Source organism: Leopardus geoffroyi, chromosome C1, assembly GCF_018350155.1.
Source record: "Leopardus geoffroyi isolate Oge1 chromosome C1, O.geoffroyi_Oge1_pat1.0, whole genome shotgun sequence".
Classification (NCBI taxonomy): domain Eukaryota; kingdom Metazoa; phylum Chordata; class Mammalia; order Carnivora; family Felidae; genus Leopardus; species Leopardus geoffroyi.
The window spans coordinates 93,821,524-93,843,856 of NC_059328.1; the positions used below are offsets into that span (position 1 = coordinate 93,821,524).

Genomic DNA, 22,333 nt, shown 5'->3' on the forward strand with positions numbered 1-22,333 from the left:
TACTGACTGGCCCTTCTTCAGATATTCCTCAGCAGTTGAGACAGACTGATCCCTTTACTCACTTCTAAGCTATGCTTTCTTAATGATTTGTTTTCCTAATAATTGCTGTTTACCTTTGAGTCTAGTCCTTCACCCCTAGGAGGAAACCTTTCTGAGGAAATGACAAGCTGTTAGATAAGCATGTGAAATAATACGTTTAATAAGATGTCTCGTCTAACCTCTGATTTTTGGAGGCCTAAGCTAAACAATATCCAGATAAGGCTGTTAAGACCACAATATCTAGTATCTTTCTTAAGAAGCAGTAAAATTCTCTCACAGCCATTTGTGTTATCATTACCCTGTCGGTCAAAACACATCTATAGATTGTGCATATTTCATCTCATAGATCTTTCCTGAAATACCACTGGGTACTTAGTTGGTGCCTGCCCAATGTGTTGATTAAAAGGATATAATAATGATTATTCTCCTGATCACCATCCATTGGCCGTAGTGTCATAGTGGAATTCCTATGGCTTTTAATTTCCTGTGATTCAGGAGCTAGACAGCAAAATTGGGTTGGACCGGAGACAAAAGTGTGGCTAAGCTATTTGACATTTGAATAGATGGAAGAAATGTTTATGGAAAGAAGCTTTTCGGCTTCTTATGGTAAGAAATATCAGTTGGGATAAATTGAGTAGTATACAACAATTTTTCTTCCTTGGAGGCTTATAACTTTTGGATTGCCTGTGATCCCTTTTTCTTGGTAAATTACATATAGCAATTCTTTCAGCTCACTTTGTCACCATACTTAACCACTAGGTGGTGGATGTACCATATCCCAAATTGTTTCTTTGGTAGAGCTTCTCTTTATCATTTTCAGTGTCATGTTGAAGGGAGTCAGCCATTGCACCCACTGAGCCCTTTGAAAAGGTGCTCTGAAATAGCACACTAAATTGGCCTGATATTTAATTGAGTTTTTAAGGCACAGCAAGTAGACTTCTGTATTTGGATGTGCTATTTGGAGAATGGGTCAATCTGACCTTCTAACCTTTCTCAGATGTAATATTAGTTCAAGAATGAAATACTGGCATGCTTGTTGTGGGTAAGGCTGTTTACAGGGTGGTGAGCCTTCAAACACAGATAGGTCTTTAACGTAGGACTTTTTGATGATCAGATACTTTTTGGATTTCCAATTACTGTATCTCTTTCTCCCCCTCCCCTCTTTCCCATTCTGCATCATATTTAGACCTAGCCTTCCTTATAGATACAGCTTTGAAGAAACACTGAAGTATACCAACTAAAAATTATGTTTGGAAGAAATCATGACAATAGGAAATAATGTAAACAGAACAATCCATCTTTGGATTTTGTTTTTACTTAAGTGATCGTATTGGGTGTAAATGCAGTGAATCCATCCCCAATTAGAAGGCTGTTACAGAGATCTGGTTTCATTAGAGGGAAAACTGTGATACCCAAAATTGCTTTTGACAGCAGTGCCTTTGTTTATAATGTGAAGGTGAGCGGCACTCCAGGAAGTACTTCAGAAGGAAGACGGGTACTAGCTGTAAAGACATCCAGGGGGGCAAGCAGGCCTGGTGGGAACTGGCAGGGCAGATCTCTTTGCGCAGTTTGGTGGTGGGAGAGAAGACAGGTTATCACGCATCTTTGTAGAGCTGGACTACCTTATTTACAAGCAGTGAAAGTGTCAAAGAGTTGTGAGACTAGACAGCCATCCATCCATGTCATGGCTTGAATTAACATGCTGCCCACTTCAAATAGGCACCATATTAATGATTTGAGAGATGGGGCACAGCACTGATTGGTAAGCTGCTTGCAACACAGTCTAATATTTTTAGATGGGAAAGATTTTGCTAAGCTTTAGGCTACTGACGAGCTTCATTAATACAAGGTGGGATTATGACTGTTAAGTCACTTCTTAGGTTGCTGAAGAAACACAGTTCTATCTTACCACAGCCACCTCTCTATTTTTTTATTTAAGAAACTGCAAATGTTACTGCATTTCCCTCCTCCACCTCCAGGTAGGTGGTGTTTGGGAATATGCCCAGAGCCTTTTGAAAAAAGATGAACAGAGGAGGGAATCATAACAGCCAAGAGAGAAGACTAGCTTCCGACTAGACTGCCCATGCCAGGAACAAGAAGGCTGTTGGAGGAAGGGCTGCCTTTGGAGAGTGTTAAAAGCCATTGATGGTATCTTGGCTCTATTTTTTCTGCCACCAAAAGAACTGCATATTGGGTTGAAAGTCATTACCTTGGTCTTGGATTAATCTCTTCAGTAAAACTAGCTTTGCTGACTGCAGAAGTCATGTGAACATGCAGTGGAAAATCCTATCGAGAAGGGCAGATGCTGACCTGTGGCCACTTCAACGGAGTAGGTGGTTCCCCCCGCCCTTCCCGAAAGGAACTAGTGCTTTTGGCATTTAAGCAATAAAGTTTTAGCATCTAAACTGAAAAAGCTGCTTCAGATGTACAAAGATATTTGTTAGTCAAGTTCTAGTGCCATATATATGTTGTTTAGCCCGAGTCTCTTTTATTTACTTATTTATTTTGCTGTGTTGCACATTTAAGCCTGATTCTTCTACTGCCAGCTGATGCTACCCTATCTCAAAGGTACATGTGACAGAGGAGAGGAATGTTTTGCAGCTGTAACAAATGGGGAGTTTACTATTCCTGGCTTCAAAGTGGCTATAACCATGTTGCTAGCATTATGGAGAGAAGATTTTAATCTGTAATAGCTTTTACATTTCCAAAGATATCTGCTAAAGACTTAGCTTACTGGATTCTCCATGGGAACCTTTCAGATTTAGTCAGGTTGTGAGGAGAGGAGAATCTTAATTCAGAGTCTCAAACCATTCTGTTTTTCAGGAGGCTAAAGTTTATTTCTTATATCTTGAAGGGTTTATCAGAGTTTAAATAAGAGTTTAGGAGGAAAGTTTAAGTCATTTAATGGAGGAAAAGGTTTTCATATACTTTAGAAACATCCGCTAATTTGACTATAAATAAATATTAATTGTATTTGCTATTTATTAAAGCCAGTTTTCCAAATCTCCTTGAGACAGTTACGTAGTTCTGGTGTATTTCATTTAAGGAACTTTTGAATACAGAGTTTACCAAGTCATTTCTTTTCTCATTCCTTTAAATTAGTCCTGATTAGTTGGATTTTACTATGGTGTGCATATATTTTTTAATTTGGCTTTCTTTAGTGTATTCCAGCATTTTACTGGACGTAGCAGGTTCTAAGGACACTATATTGGCTTTGTGAGGTACGGGTATGATTGGACTCTGACTTGGCACCCACCATCACCATTTCAAGGCATCCCCATAATTTTTCAAACAACAAGACCTCTGCTAATTTCAGGATAAGAATGTGCTACAAGACTATATTCTGGAAAATGAAAAAGAGCAGAAGCACTATGAAATGGTGCCTGTTTTTTGGTAGAGTTGGGAGGAAGAGTGAAGGGTTTGATGTGTCAAGGTTGTAAGAAGAAATAAAACTTTACGGATTGTGAGAAGAGGGACTTGTGAATTTTGGACAGATGGTACATAAAGCTGGGTCTTGAGCTCTGCCCCCCTCCCCCCACAAAAGGTTTTGAAACAATTGGAAAGAGATAGTAATTGGCATTTGGAGAGGAGTCCGCAAGTAGCCTCTGCCTGCCCTCATTCTGGTGGGAGAGTTGCTGGCTTGGTAGGGGCCACGTGATCACCTGAGGTTTCAGGGAAGGAAATGTATGGCCTTAAAAAATGGAGCATTTCATAGCATCGTTGTTGTAAGTTTTCAAGTGTGTGTCTTCCTCCTACAGCAAATCCAGTTTGCCGATGACATGCAAGAGTTCACCAAGTTCCCCACCAAGACAGGCCGCCGGTCTTTGTCTCGCTCCATCTCCCAGTCCTCCACCGACAGCTACAGTTCAGGTAAGTGCGGGCTCTGTGTCCACTCCGATCTTTCTTCTCTGTTGCACGGTCTTAAGCTAGTTCTCTACCCCCTGCTCTTTACTTACCGAGAATCTGAAAGGACCTCATGTCAGGACTTCCCACCTTTGTGCTAAAAGCTGATAATTAGCAGTTGAGCACTGGAAATGTCCCCAGCCAGGCTTGTAGCCTGTGAGGCTTTTGTCATCTGGAGACTCTCTTCCCATGCGTGGCCGTGTCTGTGTGTGGTCTGTGGCCAGTGCCTGGTCGGTAGTACTGGGCCAGTTCCCATTCCCACGTTTATCTGCCCACGTACAAAAGGAGAAAATCAATTCTATTTTGGCTGACAGAACTGGCCTTGAAAAAGAAGTGTACTTTGGAAGTATAATTTCTAATTTGGTTGTATAAGATATACCCTGCCACCTGACTTTTTCTTTCTCGGCTCCAAGACTGCTTGAATTGTGACAATAAAAACTAGTATTTTGGCTCCTTTCATTCACTAGGTTACCCTTTATGTTGAAGTGTCCTCCCCTGTTAACCTTTCGAATAGGAAAGGTTCAAACTACTATAATGTGTCTCTAGTTCTGTTTCTTTCTAGTTCCCGTATCCTATTTTAACCCTATGTACGTAGCCTTTTTTTTTTTTTAATTGTGCCCTCCTCAACTTTAGACGGGCTACTAGAAAGTTAATGTGGAAAAAGATATAGAATTTAGGATTTGAGTACTGGAAGATCCACAGGGACATCCAACCTAAGCCCACCTCGTTTTTCAACTGAGGAAACATCGTCAAGAGGTTCAGAGGCTTGCCCAAGGTCACAGATTGCCGTTAGTGTCTACAAAGGGATTTGTACCAAAACCCATTTGTTGACTTTTGCCAGAATACTATTTGTATGGTATTGTTATTTTTTTTAAGCTTATTTATTTATTTTGAGAGAGAGCATGTGAGCATGAACAGGGGAGGGGCAGAGAGAAAGAGAAAGAGAGAGAGAATCCCAAGCAGGCTCCACTCTGTCAGCACAGAGCCTGATGTGGGGCTTGATCTCAGGAACTGTGAGAAGCGTGACCTGAGCTGAAAGAGTCCAGTGCTCAACTGACTGAGCCCCCCAGGCACCCCTATGGTATCAACATTAAGGACTGGGCTCAAGGTAAAAGGAATGTGAAAAAACAAACAAGTAAACACATTTTTAAAAACTTGTCCTTTTGTTCTGTGCCGCTGATCACCCAGTGTAAATAAGATAGGCAGATGAGAACAAAGGGTGGTACACAGGGTTAAGTACTGAAATAAATGAATATACAGAGTCGCTGTGGGCCTGTGTACAAGAAAAGGTTCCAAATATAATGGCTGTCATAAACAAAAAGTGTCTTGGAGTGACAGGTACAAAAGACTGGGGGTCATAAACGGGCTGATCACAGCTAAGAAAGAATTAATTGTGAAAGGCTGAGTTAAAAGAGGAAGAAAGGAGTGAGTGAAGAAAGCTTTAACGAAGTCCTCAAAGATCTTGACGGCCATGTGTTAACAGGAACCTGTCAGAGCATTTTTAAAAGCTTTGTGATACAGTTAAACTGCTCTAGTGGGACAGATACCTTTAGGAGTATTTGTGTTAGCAAGTAGTATGTAGGAGACAGTGAGAGACCTGACGTACTGGCTGAGATCGAGATCAGGAAATACTCGATTCAGAGAAGAAAGAGGTGATTTAAGAGTCGGGGAGTGATTATTATATGCCTTCCTGCATATCTGTCTGAAAGGACATTTTTAGCCTTTATATGAAGCTGCTTTTTTAATGTTGAACATCTTGAGGGATCTTAGGGCTGACAGTAGAACCAGAGCTGCTCACCTTCTGAGTCCTTTCTTTCCATCTCTGTATTCTTTGAGCACAACCTAGTATAAAATCCCTTGTAAGATTTTCTTGTCGCTGTCATCCGTATTAGTGGTTCTGTGAATGTGGTTTTCTGAACAGCACTGTCAGCAACAGCTGGGAACTTGTTAGAAATGCTAATTCTTGGGTCCTATCTGAGACCTACTGAATGGGAATTTCTGGCGGTGGGGCCTAGCCATTTGTGTTTTGACCTTCCATGTAATTCTGATGAGTGCTTTAGATGCTTCAGTTTGAAAACCAGTGATCTACAGAAATTGCATTCCTTATATGCCCTAAGTTATTCTTCCATTTTTGCCATGTCTGACTCCAGTCCAGGTTGGGACCAGGTGCCCCTGTTATCTTGGGATTCACGAGGGCCGGTGCAGAATTGGCATCAGTAGCTTCTTGTTACAAGCAGTAATGGCACAGTACCATCAGGGTGGATAGAGGGGCCACAACACTGAAAGATCCCCAACAATCGCATTCCTCTGTTATTCTGGAGGAGTAGGGCTGAGAGTGACGTAAAAGATGGCCGCAGTTAAGAGTTCACTTCACTTAAATGAGTCCTTTGGGGAGTGCGCTTTGTGGAGTTGGGGGCTGTTGAGGTTCTCCTGTCCTTGTTTCTTTCTCTTCTGGCTCCAGCTGCGTCCTACACAGATAGCTCTGATGATGAGGTTTCCCCCCGAGAGAAGCAGCAAACCAACTCCAAGGGCAGCAGCAATTTCTGCGTGAAGAACATCAAGCAGGCAGAATTTGGACGCCGGGAGATTGAGATTGCTGAGCAAGGTAAAGAAAGGGAGTGGTAGGGGACCAGAAGCAACCCAGTTGCTGGTCATCAGGATCCATAGACAACTTCACACTTGAAAACTAACTTGAAAAATCCTCTGGGAACGTTCAGTGTTCCGGATTCTTGTACAAGCAGATCTCTCTGTTGGAGCCGGAGCCTCAGGGTTCTTGTTCTCCTTGCTTCCTGTTCTCAGCACATAGTAATTACACAGTGTAGTTTCTGTTTTCCTCCCCCATGACACCATATTCGGAGATCTGCCTGTGGAGTCAGCAAGTCCCAGAACACTACACGGTGGTTAGTTCTGCGGGATCCTACCATAGCTGCCAATCTCAGAGACCCACATTTCCCAGAAGCGGCAAATGTGGGAGGGTTTTCAGCTAAGGATGTGGTCGCCTAGGGTCTCCTTCGGTCTCTGGTCCTGAGCACCCTCTGCTGGAGCTAGAGTAAAAGTGACTGACAGTTAAATTTGGTTTCCTCACCGACCCCATTCCTGGTACAGTCTTTTTACTCTTGTTGCTTTCCCACTACAGGCATGCTCTGTACTGGGAGGGGGTAGTACAGAAACCAGACAGACTGACAGAATGGGCTTCGGTAGCAGAGAGAAACAAGTGCTCGTCTGCTGAGGGTGAAGTCTTCCTTCCTGGTCTCATGATTATATATAGGAGCCCATTAGCCACCGCCATAACCATTTCCCCCTCCTCCCAAATGAATGAGGAGACTCACCCTCCATTTGGATCAGATTTGAGAAGTTACTTCATTCTCCATTCAGCCCTCTGTATACGAGGCTGAAACAGTGAAAAAGAAATTCCAGGTGATTGGCTGGCAGCTCCCCACTGTTGTTCTGCTGTTGAAGCTGCCAGTTCATCGAGGAAATATACTTAGAGTTTCTTTACCTTATCTTGCGATATCTCAACAGATACAGACCAGCCCTAGATGTTGCTGGGGCAGGAATTGGTGATATTGCTGGTGCAGGCCTGGCTCAAATCCTCTGTTCTTTCACAGACATGTCTGCTCTGATTTCACTCAGGAAACGTGCTCAGGGGGAGAAGCCCTTGGCTGGTGCTAAAATAGTGGGCTGTACACACATCACAGCCCAGACAGCGGTGAGTTTGCTGGGAGAAAAAGGAGGGACTCATGATGAGGAGAAAAAAACAAACTCTTTTTACTTGCTTTTCCTTCCTATCTATCCAGTCTCCAAATGCAAATGACCATCAGGTGTGGCCTCCTGTTACCCAATAATGGGGTTTTCTTCTTTGTATACATACGTATAATCATAACCTGACTTCGGGAGATCTAGAGTTGCAAAAATATGATTGTTAGGAAAATGTGATGACTTTTAGGAGCACATCTTTTGGGTGAAGTTAGATACCAGTGTGCTGCCTCGCTGGATTATACCTTCTGTAATGTCACAGTGTGGCTAGGTTGCTGCAGAGTTGCCCGTACTGTTCCCGCACATGCCACTCCTATCTGGCCCTCCTCTTTCTCACCCTTTCTTGCTCCCTATCTGCATAGGTGTTGATTGAGACACTCTGTGCCCTGGGGGCCCAGTGCCGCTGGTCTGCTTGCAACATCTACTCCACTCAGAATGAAGTGGCCGCAGCACTGGCTGAGGCTGGTAAGTTCGGCTTTTTCACCACCTTTGCCTCAAAATAATTATCTAAATGTAGTATTTATGTATTAAAATAGTCCTTACAGTATCATGTATGTCCAGGGGCTGTAAAATTTGGAGGGTATTAAGAATATCAACAGGAAGAAAATGGGTAATATAATGAAGGTCCATATCCGTGATGAAATATCATATGGTCATTAAGAATGACCAACCCTTGAAAAGAATCTTAATTACATGGGGAAATGCTTAATTGTAATGTTAAGTGAACAAAGAAGAGTATTCAACTGTGTGAGGTATACAAGTTCAGCTGGTCTTTTTTCACCAAAGGCTTGTGTTTGAGAGAACACAAGTTAAGAAGTGCCTTCTGTATTAGTAGTTCATTGAAAAATTGTCGACTGCTTGTAAGTTCACTTAAGCATAAAACAATTTTTATTGTTAAAATGTTCAGAAGAAAACCACCATGAAATTTTTTTTTTTTTTATGTTTATTTATTTTTGAGAGAGGGAAGGGCAGAGCATGAATGGGAAGGGGCAGAGAGAGGGAGACACAGAATGCAAAGCAGGCTCCAGGATCTGAGCTGTCAGCACAGGGCCCGACGTGGAACTCGAAGCCACAAACTATGAGATCATGACCTGAGCCAAAGTTGGAGGCTTAACCAACTGAGCCACCCAGGTGTTCCAGAACCATGAAGTTTCTTGAAGGACCTCCCGTCTCCTTGAGATCCTCAGCAATTTTATAATAGTTCTGTTTTTCTTGTTTACCTTTTTCTGGTGTTTATTGCAGAAAATTTAGAGGAGTTTCCAAAATAATAATAATAATAATAATCCTAGTACACAGGGATATTTGACACATTTTTTCCTTTTTTCAATTTACTTTTTACAGAGATAAATAAATCTCTGTACGTATACAATTTTATAACCTAAAATACAACATTTTCAGAAGTAGTTTTCCATGTCACTGAAAACTTGACAGCATCATTTGTAATAATCATATGGCCACGTGGTTTTACTTCACTATCAATACTCATGTTAAACATTTAGGTTGTTTTAAGATATTTGCTAATACGAATAATGTTCCAGTGAACAACTTTATTTTAATTCCCACTTCATTTTATCTCCTTAGGACAGAGTTCCAAGTGTGAAATTGGCCAAAGAGAATAACATTTTAAGGTTCTAAAATATTTTTAAAACAAAAATCTCTTAAATTCATTACTGATTCCTCAACTAAAGGTGCTCTTTTGACTTTTTGCCCCTTCGAAGTTGTTTCCTTTCCAACATAGGTTCTGTAGCCTTTTTCTCTTCACGTGGATCTCAGAAAGTGGTATTGGTATAGGGAACTCCCGGAAGGAGGAGTCAGCTGATTTGTTCCCATCCCTACAGGAGTTGCAGTGTTTGCTTGGAAGGGCGAGTCGGAAGATGACTTCTGGTGGTGTATTGACCGCTGTGTGAACATGGATGGTTGGCAAGCTAACATGGTAATGATACATATTCATCCTACACTTTGACCACAGATTTGTTTCCTTTTTTCCCTCAAAGCATGGTTCCCTAAATATGTTTTGGATGTTTGTTCTTCATGCACTTACTTTGTTGCTTGATAACCTATTCAGAATGGGTCGGAGTACTGAATGGAAAGGTGGGGGAAGGGTAAGACTAAAGTGAACACGTGTGGCTCAAACACAGCAGAAAGAAATAGAAAGAAGTAATGTGGTACCTCTTTGGAATAGGATTCTGGTTTCTTTCCTTCCTGCCCCAGCTCTCCTTTTGCATTCCAAGGAGTTATATATTTCAAGACTCTAGACTAAAAACGAGTCTATGATTAGCCTAATACTCTTCCCTCTAGCCAAGAACAAACTTAGGAATCCTTTTAACCATTTACACCGACAAATTTGACTGTGTTTCCACTGTCTAAACCTGCTCTAAGGAGCTCTGAGGAGTGCTCTTCCAAAACATACAGGGCTCTCTTACTAGTACAGAAAGTGGGTTCAAAGTTCCCCCCAGCTCTAGCAGCCTGAATGCCCATAGAAGTCTTCTGGCTGTTCTATAGATCCTGGATGATGGGGGAGACTTAACCCACTGGGTTTATAAGAAGTATCCAAACGTGTTTAAGAAGATCCGAGGCATTGTGGAAGAGAGCGTGACTGGTGTTCACAGGTAACAGATTCTGGAGTAGCTGCCCCTTGTGTTCTTGCCTCAGCAAATTCTTCTGGTCTCTGTCAGGCTTTAGGGCTGTGTTTCAGACTTGTAACTAAATTGGGAGTATCTTCATTAGATAAAACTTCTGAGTTTTTCCTTTTGAAGAATCCAGGAGGCCCTAAGAGGAAGTTATCTCAGGTTCTCGTTCACACATTTTTCTTTCCCACTTAACCCACTGTGAGTCTCAGCCAACGCTGGGAGGTGTAGGGAGTGAATATATCTGGAAAAACTGTATTCAATATTGTATTATAATTTTATATTTGAAATATAAAAAAAAATCCTATTGTAAAAGTATACATTATACACACTACAAAAAGCAAAACTGGGCAAAATATTCTTGGCTTGTCGGAAAATCTAAAAGATCTCTGTCTAAAAGAGTGTTTCTCAGTTGGGAGCACATCGCACATGCTCACACACACACACGGAGGGAACCAAAGCAGAGTCATTGATAATCTTTGTTTATCAGGGGTGGGCATGTTTTTTTATATATATTGAGAAAATGCTGGTCTAAGGAAATACATCCCCTTTTATGGAAGAGAAGTAAATTTCTTCAATGGAAAGGGGTTTTTTCCCTTCCAAAAAAAGTGGGGGGGAAGGCTAAGGGGGAGAGAAAATGAAAAGAAGTGCGAGGAGGGATGACAAGGAAATGATCTTGGTTACTAATGTCCTTGGGGAGGGCAGCATGAAGCTTGAAGAGAATTAGGCAGATTTTGCTGCATATTGTTTCATCAGCTAACTTTGTTTTTGTTTGTTTTTGTGGCTTCTTCTCCCTTTAGGCTATATCAGCTCTCCAAAGCTGGGAAGCTCTGTGTTCCGGCCATGAATGTCAATGATTCTGTTACCAAACAGAAGTTTGATAACTTGTACTGCTGCCGAGAGTCCATTTTGGATGGGTGAGTTGAAATGTAGAGATACTCAGACTTACAGGGGACAGATCTGGGTTGGGTTGCAGTGTTAATCTGATACCACTCCAGTCTTGTCCCGTGGTCTTCCTTTGGCTTTAAAGGTTTGTCAGAGGGGTCCATTTCATACCGAGCCCAGGCAGCTTCCAGCCAGAGTTCTTTTAATTGTGTGCAGAGGGACTGTGTTTGGGCTAATAATGTTTAAGTTGAGCCCTTGTCTGTTTTCCACAGCCTGAAGAGGACCACAGATGTGATGTTTGGTGGGAAACAAGTGGTGGTGTGTGGCTATGGTGAGGTAAATAGCTGGGCCTCAGTGTGTCTTTTCATAGACTTACCAGAAATGTTGAGTGCAGGAGATTTGTGCTGTCAGGATGGTCACTGCTGTGAAGTTAAAACATGCTTTTAGATAACGTATCTCAAAATAATAGCAAAAGTGTTTTATTCAGACTTAGGAATAGAGATGCACAAAATGAATCGAATCTTCAGATCTCACCGCGTTGTCTTGTAGAATGGAATGTGGGCATCACCCGCCCCCTCCCCCCCATAACAGTTACTTTTTATGAGACTTAATTCGAGTGAATATGTAGCATTTTAGCCACACAAGTGCCCTGGTATTGGAGTGAAGGGTGGGACCCAAGTGATACATAGTTGATTATCTGTAAACTAGAAAAGGTGAAGGAGATTTTGTTGTCATCTGTGACCCACGGAAGTTCCCGAGCTGCTGGGCTTTCCTTGAGTTAGATGCATCTTAGATGAGAGTTAATCAAGTTTTTCTGGACTAAGATAGGAGAGGTTCAGTTGCTCTTCCTTGGTCTTGTTTTCCTAATGGTAACATCTATTTGATCTCCTGATTTCTTTTACCATCCCAAGCCCCAGCCCTTGCTATGAAATGTGAGTGTCCGCTAAATCACCTCTTTGACTAAGGGTCACAGCATAATCTGGATCTGTTTCTGCTCTGCTTGGATTGGAGCATCCCCGCAAGGGCTCACTAGATGGTGATTTTAGGGAGGTTCATCCCCATCTCCCGAAGAGCCTACCTGCCCCAGTACCCATGCCGTGATGGACCTGTCACCCCGACTTCTTTCTTACGTGCTGCAGGTGGGAAAGGGCTGCTGTGCTGCTCTCAAGGCCCTTGGAGCGATTGTCTACATCACAGAAATCGACCCCATCTGTGCTCTGCAGGCCTGGTAAGAACAGAGTGGTGATACGATTAGATTGACCCCAGTACTTCGTGCTTCTGAGAGTTCATGATGGATCGTATTAACCATTCCTTGCAGAAATCTCTCAGAGGAAGAGAAGGCTAGGATGGCTCTGTTCCCTCCATTGTAATCCCAGGGCACTCCGGGAGCTTCTTGGCATTTTCCCTTCCTGAATGGAGTCTTGGGGAGTCTGAAGAGGCCAGTCTGTAGTTTAGCACAGCTTGTCACTTATCATCCCTGTGAGGTAGCCCTGGACCTGACTTTGCAAGGGAATTTAGCAGTCTCATTTTGTGACCAGCCTCTGTCCCACTGCTTCCTTGCTTTGCTCATAATGTTCCTTCCTTTTCTTCCAGCATGGATGGGTTCAGGGTTGTAAAGCTAAATGAAGTCATCCGGCAAGTTGATGTCGTAATAACTTGCACGGGTAAGTGTCCGTGCTCCGAGGTGCGTGGAGGAGTGGTAACTCTGAGGCCAGATCGTGAAAATGGTCTGACCGTCACATAAAGTAGGGGAGGCCTGTGCTCGGAGTAGAAGTCTCAGAACTAGCGTAAGCGATCAGAACCTCAGTGTTTTCCAGAACAAAGAGACTTTTTCCCTGATGGCTTTTTATACAGTTGAATCTTAAAACCAAATCAGTGAGCCTGAAGAGCAGTTATGCAGCATACACTTTTCTCACAGAGTATACATGCCCTTTCATGCAGCGAAACTCCTCTTTCCCATCTTCTACTGAAAGCCGGTTGGTACCTTTGTTGCTCAACATCTCCTTCAGCCGCTCTCCCTTTATTTTTAGGAAATAAGAATGTAGTGACACGGGAGCACTTGGACCGCATGAAAAACAGTTGTATCGTGTGCAATATGGGCCACTCCAACACGGAAATTGATGTGGTATGGTTTCTCTCATTCATTGACCGCAAGGCCTTTTTCCCCTTCCTCCCATTAGAGCCACAGTCAACTGTGCTGTCTTCCTTTCAGACCAGCCTCCGCACTCCAGAGCTGACATGGGAGCGAGTGCGTTCTCAGGTGGACCATGTCATTTGGCCAGATGGCAAACGCGTCGTCCTCCTGGCAGAGGTACGCATTCGGAAGGGCTTTGGCAGTGCGGCACAGGCACCGTAGTTAGATCTGCGGCAGGAGGAGTGGCAGGGAGGAAATGTTATGCCATATTTCCCTGAACTTTGTCGTTGGATACAGATCTCCTTCGTACATTTTCTGGTCCCTAACATAGAACCACTCAAAAAAATACCTACCTTTTCCCAAGTAACATACTCTTTCCTGACCACAGCTCATTCTTCATTTGTCATACTCCGATGGACTTAAGAAAATAAGATAAAATCTCGAGTCCTGATCTGGAACTGTAATGCTTTCTCTACCATCTGAGTTGCATTTGCTTAACTTGGATGACCCTGGAATCTGAAACCCGAAGGGGAGCAAAACTCATCCCAGGGCTCTCTTACCTTTCCAGGGTCGTCTGCTCAATTTGAGCTGCTCCACAGTTCCCACCTTTGTTCTGTCCATCACAGCTACGACACAGGTATGTGACTAAATGCCTGCTTCTCCTGCCCTGGGATTAGTGGGACGGGGCCTCGGGCATAGTTCCGATGAGAGTGTGCCCTGCTATGTTCTTTTCAACACGTTTCAGGTCGTGGGTGGGCAAGACAGGCTTTCTCGAGTGTAGAAAAGAGTCTTCAGTCAGGCAGACTTGGAGCTTGTGTCCCTTTAAGTTGGCTGTGTTAGCTGAGAATGTAGTGTTCTGGCTTCGTTGTATTTAGTCTGTTCTTTTATTAGGAACTAAACAAAAACAGCAGCAAATCCTTTTACGATGTGTGGTGGTGGTTATTACAGGCCAAGTCCTGGGTGCTGTCACTATGATACATCACTGTAGTACTTACCCCAAGACCCTGTTACATCTAGTTTTGTTTTTGTGTCCCTAAGAAGTGTTTCTGTGTTTTTTCACCCTCTTCTCTCAACCTAGGCTTTGGCACTGATAGAACTCTATAATGCACCTGAGGGACGATACAAACAAGACGTATACCTGCTTCCTAAGAAGATGGGTGAGTGATGGGGCGCCTGGGTGTCTCAGTCGGTTAAGCGGCCGACTTCAGCTCAGGTCATGATCTCACGGTCCGTGAGTTCGAGCCCCGCGTCGGGCTCTGTGCTGACAGCTCAGAGCCTGGAGCCTGTTTCAGATTCTGTGTCTCCCTCTCTCTGACCCTCCCCCATTCATGCTCTGTCTCCCTCTGTCTCAAAAATAAATAAACGTTAAAAAAAATAAATAAATAAATAAATAAAAAGAAGATGGGTGAGTGAGAAACAGTAGGAACCTGTACCGATCTTCAGACTCTTGAATGGTTTGGTGAAATGATTATCATGAAAAGTATTAGATTTAGAGTCAGAGTTGTAATCCCCATCCTAACCTCTCATGGTCTCTGGACCTCAGGACAAGTTCTAATCTCTACGGGCCTCAGTTTCTTCATCAATAAAGTGAGAGTAATACATACAGTGCAGAATTGTAGTAAGAATTACAACTAACGAGCCTAAGTGTTTAGCACGGTGGTTTAGGGTAGATGCTCTTAGTCTGAGTAGCCTTATGAAGTTCAGTAAAATTCCTACCACTAGTGACTTCAGCCTGGGACCAAGATGAGAGAAACAGAAACAAATCTAGGTTTTATTGTCCATCCTCTGTGTAAATAATGCAACCTCTGAGATTCTAGGGGACAGCTGTGTTGCGTTCATATGGAAAACATGTCCTCTCTGATTCTTTCCCTTCTTGAATAGTGATGCCCACCTCCCATCTATAATTGATCAGCCCCTATTCCCTTGATTAAAGCTGAAAGACCTCTCATTCTCATCTCCTCCAACAGACTGAGTTTTTTTCTTTAATTCATATTCATAAAAGCCCAGAAAGTTTATCCAGGGAAGAGTAATAAATTTGCACCAGCTGCCTTAGAAATCCATGATCCTAAAATTCAAGGCCCTTATGGATGTTATTCTAAATAAATCTTAATGACACAAAGGTCTTTTGAGCTACCGGTGTCTACTTTGTTCTGTAGTTTGAGTGTAATTCAGTTAAAGAAGTTGTTGCAGGAAGATGAGAGTGATACATAGCATGTTGGCCACTGGGGTAAAGCCAGAAGCTTTGCCAGAGAAGGATGCAGAGGTACAAGCCCACCCCATTTTGTTACCCTGGCAAATGCCTTTCTGAACACACTCTGGATGTGCAGGGGGGAGTACCCTGCCAAAAAAGGCAACTTTGAGGGCTCTTTAAGCAAATATTTTGAGTTGTAGATGCTTGCAGTTATTCCATTCCTTGTCCTCTTTCTCAAAAAGCTTCAGATGAAAATAGGGGGAGGTTATGTTCTGAGAGGCAGGTTGAAATGGGGTCTGCTCCCCCATCACTGTGTTCTTCCTAGATGAGTATGTTGCCAGCTTGCACCTGCCATCATTTGATGCCCACCTGACAGAGCTGACAGATGACCAAGCAAAATATCTGGGACTCAACAAAAATGGGCCATTCAAACCCAATTACTACAGGTAACTTGGGGAAAACAAGTGAAAAGCTCTTTTACGCAGTATTAAACCAAGCAGGTTAGCTGGCTTTCTTAAATAAAGTGTTGTGCCTGATTTTGAAGAGTATAAGAACTCTGCTCCAACCTAACAATATAGGCTGAGAAATTGTGTTATCTAGTGGTAGATATAAGGAGTAAGGGTTTTCTAGAGTTGGGAAGCTTGGGCCTCACTCCCTGACAGTCTGATACATTTGGTCTGGCTTGGGGCCCAGACTTATTTGATAAAAACTCCCTAGATTAATCTAATATACAGTCGGGGTTGAAAACCACTGGCTTATGTTTTCAGGGAGCAGGAAATGAAACCAGAGGTGGCACTGTCATAAGCCCTGTGGAAGCACAGGGAAGAATGATCCCTGGGGAACGGCTTTAGGGATCCCAGCTGGGGCTGGGGAAGGACCCTGGGGAGTGTCCCCTGTTTCAGATTTTTCTCTTGGATCTCTCAATGTGGAAGACACAAGTGCTAACCAAACAATCTCTTTATTTACAGATACTAATGGACCATATTCCCAAGGACCAGTCCACATGAACCACACAACTCTAAAAGAAATATTTTTTAAGATAACTTTTATTTTCTTCTTATTCCTTTCCTGTTGATTTTTTTTTTTTTCTATAATTTCATTTTTGTTTTTTCATCTCATTATCCAAGTTCTGCAGACCACACAGGAACTTGCTTCATGGCTCTTTAGATGAAACTGAGGTTCAAGGTTCCTCACCCTAGTCACTAAAGAAGGATTTTACTCTCCCAGCCCCGAAAGGTGATTCTTCCTTTCCCATTTCTGGGGACTTTAGTCTTAATTGGGTACCTTATTAACAGGAAGTGCTAAGGTACCTTCCATGTTGAACAATCTGCAATGTCTAAATTGCCTTAAAAGAGCCCATTTCTTAGCTGCTGAAATCAGTGCTCTTTCACTTCTTCAGAGGAGCAGGGATGGTACCCACCAGCCAGGTAGGTTAGATGTAGGTGGCGCATGCTCATTTCCCCAGATGTTCCAAGCCCTGTTTCCTGTGTGAAGGTGGTGTGTCTGGTTCAGAGATGTGTATTGTTAAGATCCAGTTGGTCCACTTGGATTTAGTACAGCCCTTCCTCCACTCCCACCAGACCTTCTCATTTTTCAGGTTTTTAACCAGACTGCACTCTATTCAGTTGAATTTTGTCCCTTAGCATTGATTTCTGTTGTACAAAAAAAAAAAAAAATGTTTAGTGTTAACACTGAGGAACTGCTTGGGTGATTAGTTGTTACCAGTTTCTCTTTTGAACCTTTGGAGCTGAGAGTACACAGTTGAGTCTAGAGAAGTGCTGATCTCAAACTCTTGATAAGTCCCTCTGTTTCTAAGCCCATAGTTTATAGCATCAGTGAACTGGGGCCATAACGGCAAATTCTATCAGCTCTGCCCCATACAGCTTGTGCTGATGGCGAATTTCTTGAGCCATTACTCAGTCTAAAACACTGAGCTCTATCTTTAGGATTTATCCTTTAAGAGCAAATTTCTGGTCAGCTGTGCTTTTGCAACCTAAAATATTTAAAGGGAGGTAGATGTGGATGGGAGGAAGAAGGATAAATTGGGCCAGGGTGAGGGAAATATAGTTCCTATAACTGGTCCGGGACTTTAGGCCCCATGTATAATGTTAGTTTCATGGAAGTGGTACCACTTTTAATTGACACATTTCACAAAGAGTTTTTGAACCAAGATCTTAAAGGGCAGTTTGTGCACAGAGAAGGTAATCCGTCTGTCCTGGCCCATACTTGGAAAGAATCCCTAGAGAGGCCCTCAAAGATTAGAGAGGTGTGTTCCCATGCCATGCACCCTGCTTACCAGCATTTCTGCATGGTCCAATGAGCTTTATGCTCATGAGCTTTAAGTATATAATTATCCAGGATTCCAAATCCTCAACTTGTTCTAGCTGGTGATCCTTCAAAGTTGGGTCAGGCATTAGTGCTAGGTACTAGAAATGTTCATTTCTCTGTTGCCATTGATCAGAGAGACAGACATTAAAAAACAGTAACATACGAAAGGAAAGCTTTCACTCTGCAGCCTTCTAGCAGAGTCTTGCCAAAACGTTTTTCCTTTTCCTCTCCTAGTTCTCCACCACCCAGCCCCTTCCCACTCCTTTTCAGTGTGACCATGCTTTCTTTTCTGTAGATGCTAATGGTTCAAGCCCTTTTTCCCCAGGGCATTGAACCAGCCAATCAGAACACCCCATCCTTTAGGGGAGGTAACCTGGCCAACAGTGGTATCCATCGCATCAGCTCTGCTGGAGGGAAGGGGCCCAGGTCCCGCAGCCCTCTGGCCTGCCCCCTGCTCCCCATCTATTTCTGTGTCCATAGGAATAATAGGTAAGGGTTCCATCTCTGTCAAGCCATGTAACAAAGGACACTGTGGGAAAATGTCTGGCATCAGAGGGAGCGTGTGGAGAGCAACTTGGGAGGAACAAGTTTATTTTGTATTGAATGATTTTTAATGAATGCAATATTAATCCTTGCAGATGAGCAATAATCATTAAAGTCAATTAAAATGATAAGACCTTATTGGAATTCTGTGTCATTCTTGACTGAACAACAGAACGTCATTAAGAATTTGTTTTCGAGGGTGGGATGAGTCATGGGCCAGTCAGCAGTCTCTGATAGAGATTTGCTGAGGACCTAATATGGAGAGGAGCAGGCTGGGTGCAGAGTTCTGCAGTAGTATCTCCATATATATATGTGTATAGAGAGAGAGAGATGAGAGAGAGAGAGAAAATCTCATTCAGGCTCCGCCCTCAACATGGAGGCTGGCGCAGGGCTCAATCCCGCAACCCCAGAATCACAACCTGAGCCAAAGTCAAGAGCTCAACCGACTGAGCCACCCAGACACCCCTGTAGTGATAAGTTTTGTTTGCCTGCTCTGTGCCAAAGCACTTAAATTGTAAACTCCATCAAGAAGCAAATCTGCGGGGCACCTGGCTGACTCAGTCAGTGGAGTGTGCAACTCTTGATCTCAGGGTTGTGAGTTTGAGCCCCACATTGGGTGTGGAGATTACTTAAAAACAAAATCTTTAAAAAGTTAAAAAAAAAAAAAGACAAATCTGCTTATGCTTCAGGGTTCCTCATTTGTGCAGTTCCCCTTTAAGACCCTGTACCTTTTTTTTTTCCTTAAAGTCTCTAAAGTTAGGAAAGCTTCAGCCCCTCCCACACCTGTAGCCATCTCTAGAGTTATCTCTGTGGCTTCTGATGTGACTATGTATTAATATCTTTCAAAAGTAATCCCTTTTCTAGGGTGCCTGGGTGGCTCACTCAGTTAAGCGTCAGACTTCAGCTCAGGTCATGATCTCACAGTTTGTGAGTTCCAAGTCCCAAGTCGGGCTCTGTGCTGACAGCTCAGAGCCTGGAGCCTGCTTTGGATTCTGTGTTTCCCTCTCTCTCTCTCTGCCCCTCCCCTGCTTGTGTTCTGTCTCTCAAAAATAAACGTTAAAACAATTTTTTGAAAAAAAAATAATACCGGGGTGCCTGGGTGGCTCACTCAGTTAAGTGTCAGACTTCAGCTCAGGTCATGATCTCACAGTTCGTGGGTTCGAGCCCCGCATTGGGCTCTGTGGTGACAGCTCAGAAGCTGAAGCCAGCTCCGTATTCTGTGTCTCCCACTCTCTCTGCCCCTCCCCCGCTCATGCTCTGTCTCTCAAAAATAAACATTAAAAAAAATTAAAACAAAACCTTTTATGTTTTGTTAAATTGACCCCAAACAATGTTGATGATTTCTATGCAGACTAGTAAAATGACGTGTTTTTAATTCTGGAAGCTTTATCCATACACATAAATCCGAATTTAAGATAAACTTCATATTGCCTAATTAGTGATAGAAACTTTTAACTGTCTTGTGAATCTATTTGATAACTCTTGAGATTATAAAAAGTCATCTATTTATAGATGGGAAAATTTATAGATGGGATTTATAGATGGGAAAATATCTTAAATATTTGAATATAAGGAATTTAAATGAACTGTTGACCTTATAGTTTCATAAAACTGATTCTTCAAAGTTTTCTTATCGCCTACTATGTGCCAAAAGTCTGTTTTAGATACTTGAGATACATCAGTGAGAATCAGATTTCTTCTTTTGTGGAGTTTACATAAAATTCCAATAAGTCTCAGATTCCTCTTTCCTTTTTCCTTTACCCACAATTCTGCCATTCGGTAGGGCAGAGCAAGCTAGGCACCTACATGGATTTGTAGCCAGGTATGTGGATGTGGGAGCTGGGGTGAGGCCCAGTGCAGGGAGTTATCCTAAGTGGGATGAGGGGGACGTTGACACAGGGGAGGGATGACAGTGGCAGGTAGGATAGGAACATGGGACTTGATCAAATAAGCAAAAATAGTAAGAATAATAGAAGCCAATTTTTCTCATTTTTGGAGAAGGTGTTACCAATCGGAAAGAGAGAAGACTAGGATGAACTCTAGTGTGTTTGAATAGGAGGTATTGCTGTGAATTCATGAATTCCAAAATAAATATAGGTGTGTGTGTGTACAAACATTCCCTAGCTCTGTCTAATACGTGAACCTGGCAGCTGTCTCCTTCCCCCATTGTGGTGCACACATCTAGCATCCAGATTCAGGTACTACATATTCCACGTAAAGGAGCCAGGACTGACTGGAGAAAGGGCTGATTCCATGGCTGGGCAGGAAAAGTACAAGGTGAGCCAGAGAGAAAGGAAGTACTCAAAAAAATGATGGGGGCATGTCAAAAAGACAGAGGCCAGCTTTAAGGGATTCACACTGGGCAAATCTGAGACAATCTGACACCAAAATAATGGCTTATAAACCATTGAATAAATAGGAAACTATGAGTCTGTATACTGATATGAATGAATGGCTTAAAAAATGAGAGGGGCACCTGGGTGACTCAGTTGGTTAAGCGTCCAACTCTTGGTTTCAGCTCAAGTCATGATCCCATGGTTTGAGTTCGAGCCCCATGTAGGGCTCTGTGCTGACACCTCAGAGCCTGGAGCCTGCTTTAGATTCTATTCCTCCCTCTCTCTGCCCCTCCCCTGCTCATGCTCTGTCTCTCTCTCAAAAATAAACTTAGAAAAAAAAGGGTATTGAACAAAGTATTCTAGTCTAGGTAGCGTATGCTAAATCCACCTGCATCCTGGCCAGGATTCACTATGGTATTAGGAAATCTCAGCAGACTGATAAAGCAACTTAAAAATTACCTGGGAAAGTAATTTGTGATTCCAATTAGGGTGTGTAACGGCGTGTGTGTGCACTGTCTCTCAAAACCGAACAAAAAGAAGGAAATCAAATTGGAAATGTTTAAAGGAGTTTAAATTTATAAATAAATTGGGTATTCAAATTTCTCTCAATTAAAAGTAATTAACATTTGCTAGATTTATAAATAAGATCTATAAGTGTACTTGAAAAAGCTGAAGTAATGTTTTTGTTGCTTTAATAAATTGAATATTCATTTTCTTGGCAGTGGTGTCTTCTCTGCCCGTACCGCAGCCCTTGAACATATTTTAAAACGTCCTCTAGAAAGAATTGTTCTAGATTGCGGGCCAGAGGGTCTATTTGTCTCTGATGTTCAGGCTTTCCCCCGCCCATCCTGCCCTCCGTGTGACGTGGTTCTCCATTGCAACCACCAGATGGCGACTTTTCTCACATTCTCTGGTGGTCACACATGGTCTCCTGCCAACAAATGATAATAAAATCTAGCTCCACAGTCCCTTCTCTGAAACCTTGTGTTTTGAAGTTGAGAATATTTCATATTTTTAGGAAATACACAAATACTCAGTATATTATGTAATACCTATGGGGAGGGGGGTGACATTCCATAATCAAATGTGTTGATATTTTCTCAATTATGTTTTAATATTCATAGAATAAGGGATAAAGACTATCAAAAGCCTCCCATTCGTTTAGATCAGGTTTTGCTGCTAAACTGATTTGTGACAAGCTTCGAGGGGAATTTCTGATTTTTAAAATTTTTTAAATTTTGGAGTTGTGGATGAGGTTTGTGGCTATGGAATAGTAACACATAGTGTTTGCTCTAACTGGCTCCATTCTAAATGCTTTACACAATAAGCATACTGGATCTTCACAATAACCCCATAAGACAGATATTACTATTATCTCCATAGTACAGATGGGGAAATTGAGACAGGGAGGTGGAGTAACTTGCCCGAGGGTATACAACTCCCAAGTTGGTGAAGCTGGAATTGACCCAGACAGTCCGGCTTCAGGGTCTACGCTTAACACCAGGCAATATTGCTTCTAAGAAACAGCCTCCAACCAGGTTTGGTTTGAATGTTTGGTTTGAAAAATAGGGATCCCAGGATCCTGCCCCAG

At 42.6% G+C, this 22,333-nt stretch overlaps 1 protein-coding gene across 2 annotated transcripts in view; it reads left to right on the forward strand.

Moving 5' to 3' along the window:
• Nucleotides 1-18,544, forward strand: part of AHCYL1 (adenosylhomocysteinase like 1) — a 38,643-nt gene extending 20,099 nt beyond the window's left edge. The window contains exons 2-17 of one of the 2 annotated variants that reach the window (XM_045478582.1): nucleotides 3,798-3,909; nucleotides 6,404-6,547; nucleotides 7,551-7,651; nucleotides 8,061-8,163; nucleotides 9,537-9,631; nucleotides 10,201-10,307; nucleotides 11,126-11,242; nucleotides 11,483-11,546; nucleotides 12,350-12,438; nucleotides 12,804-12,874; nucleotides 13,241-13,335; nucleotides 13,423-13,521; nucleotides 13,913-13,981; nucleotides 14,423-14,501; nucleotides 15,861-15,981; nucleotides 16,504-18,544. In XM_045478582.1, the coding sequence (XP_045334538.1) occupies nucleotides 3,798-3,909; nucleotides 6,404-6,547; nucleotides 7,551-7,651; nucleotides 8,061-8,163; nucleotides 9,537-9,631; nucleotides 10,201-10,307; nucleotides 11,126-11,242; nucleotides 11,483-11,546; nucleotides 12,350-12,438; nucleotides 12,804-12,874; nucleotides 13,241-13,335; nucleotides 13,423-13,521; nucleotides 13,913-13,981; nucleotides 14,423-14,501; nucleotides 15,861-15,981; nucleotides 16,504-16,510 (1,473 nt within the window). In that variant the 3' untranslated portion in view covers nucleotides 16,511-18,544. Of the gene's footprint in view, nucleotides 1-3,797; nucleotides 3,910-6,403; nucleotides 6,548-7,550; nucleotides 7,652-8,060; nucleotides 8,164-9,536; nucleotides 9,632-10,200; nucleotides 10,308-11,125; nucleotides 11,243-11,482; nucleotides 11,547-12,349; nucleotides 12,439-12,803; nucleotides 12,875-13,240; nucleotides 13,336-13,422; nucleotides 13,522-13,912; nucleotides 13,982-14,422; nucleotides 14,502-15,860; nucleotides 15,986-16,503 lie in introns of those variants that run through there. The other variant, XM_045478581.1, reaches the window with a different exon arrangement.
• Nucleotides 18,545-22,333: the final 3,789 nt, after the last annotated feature.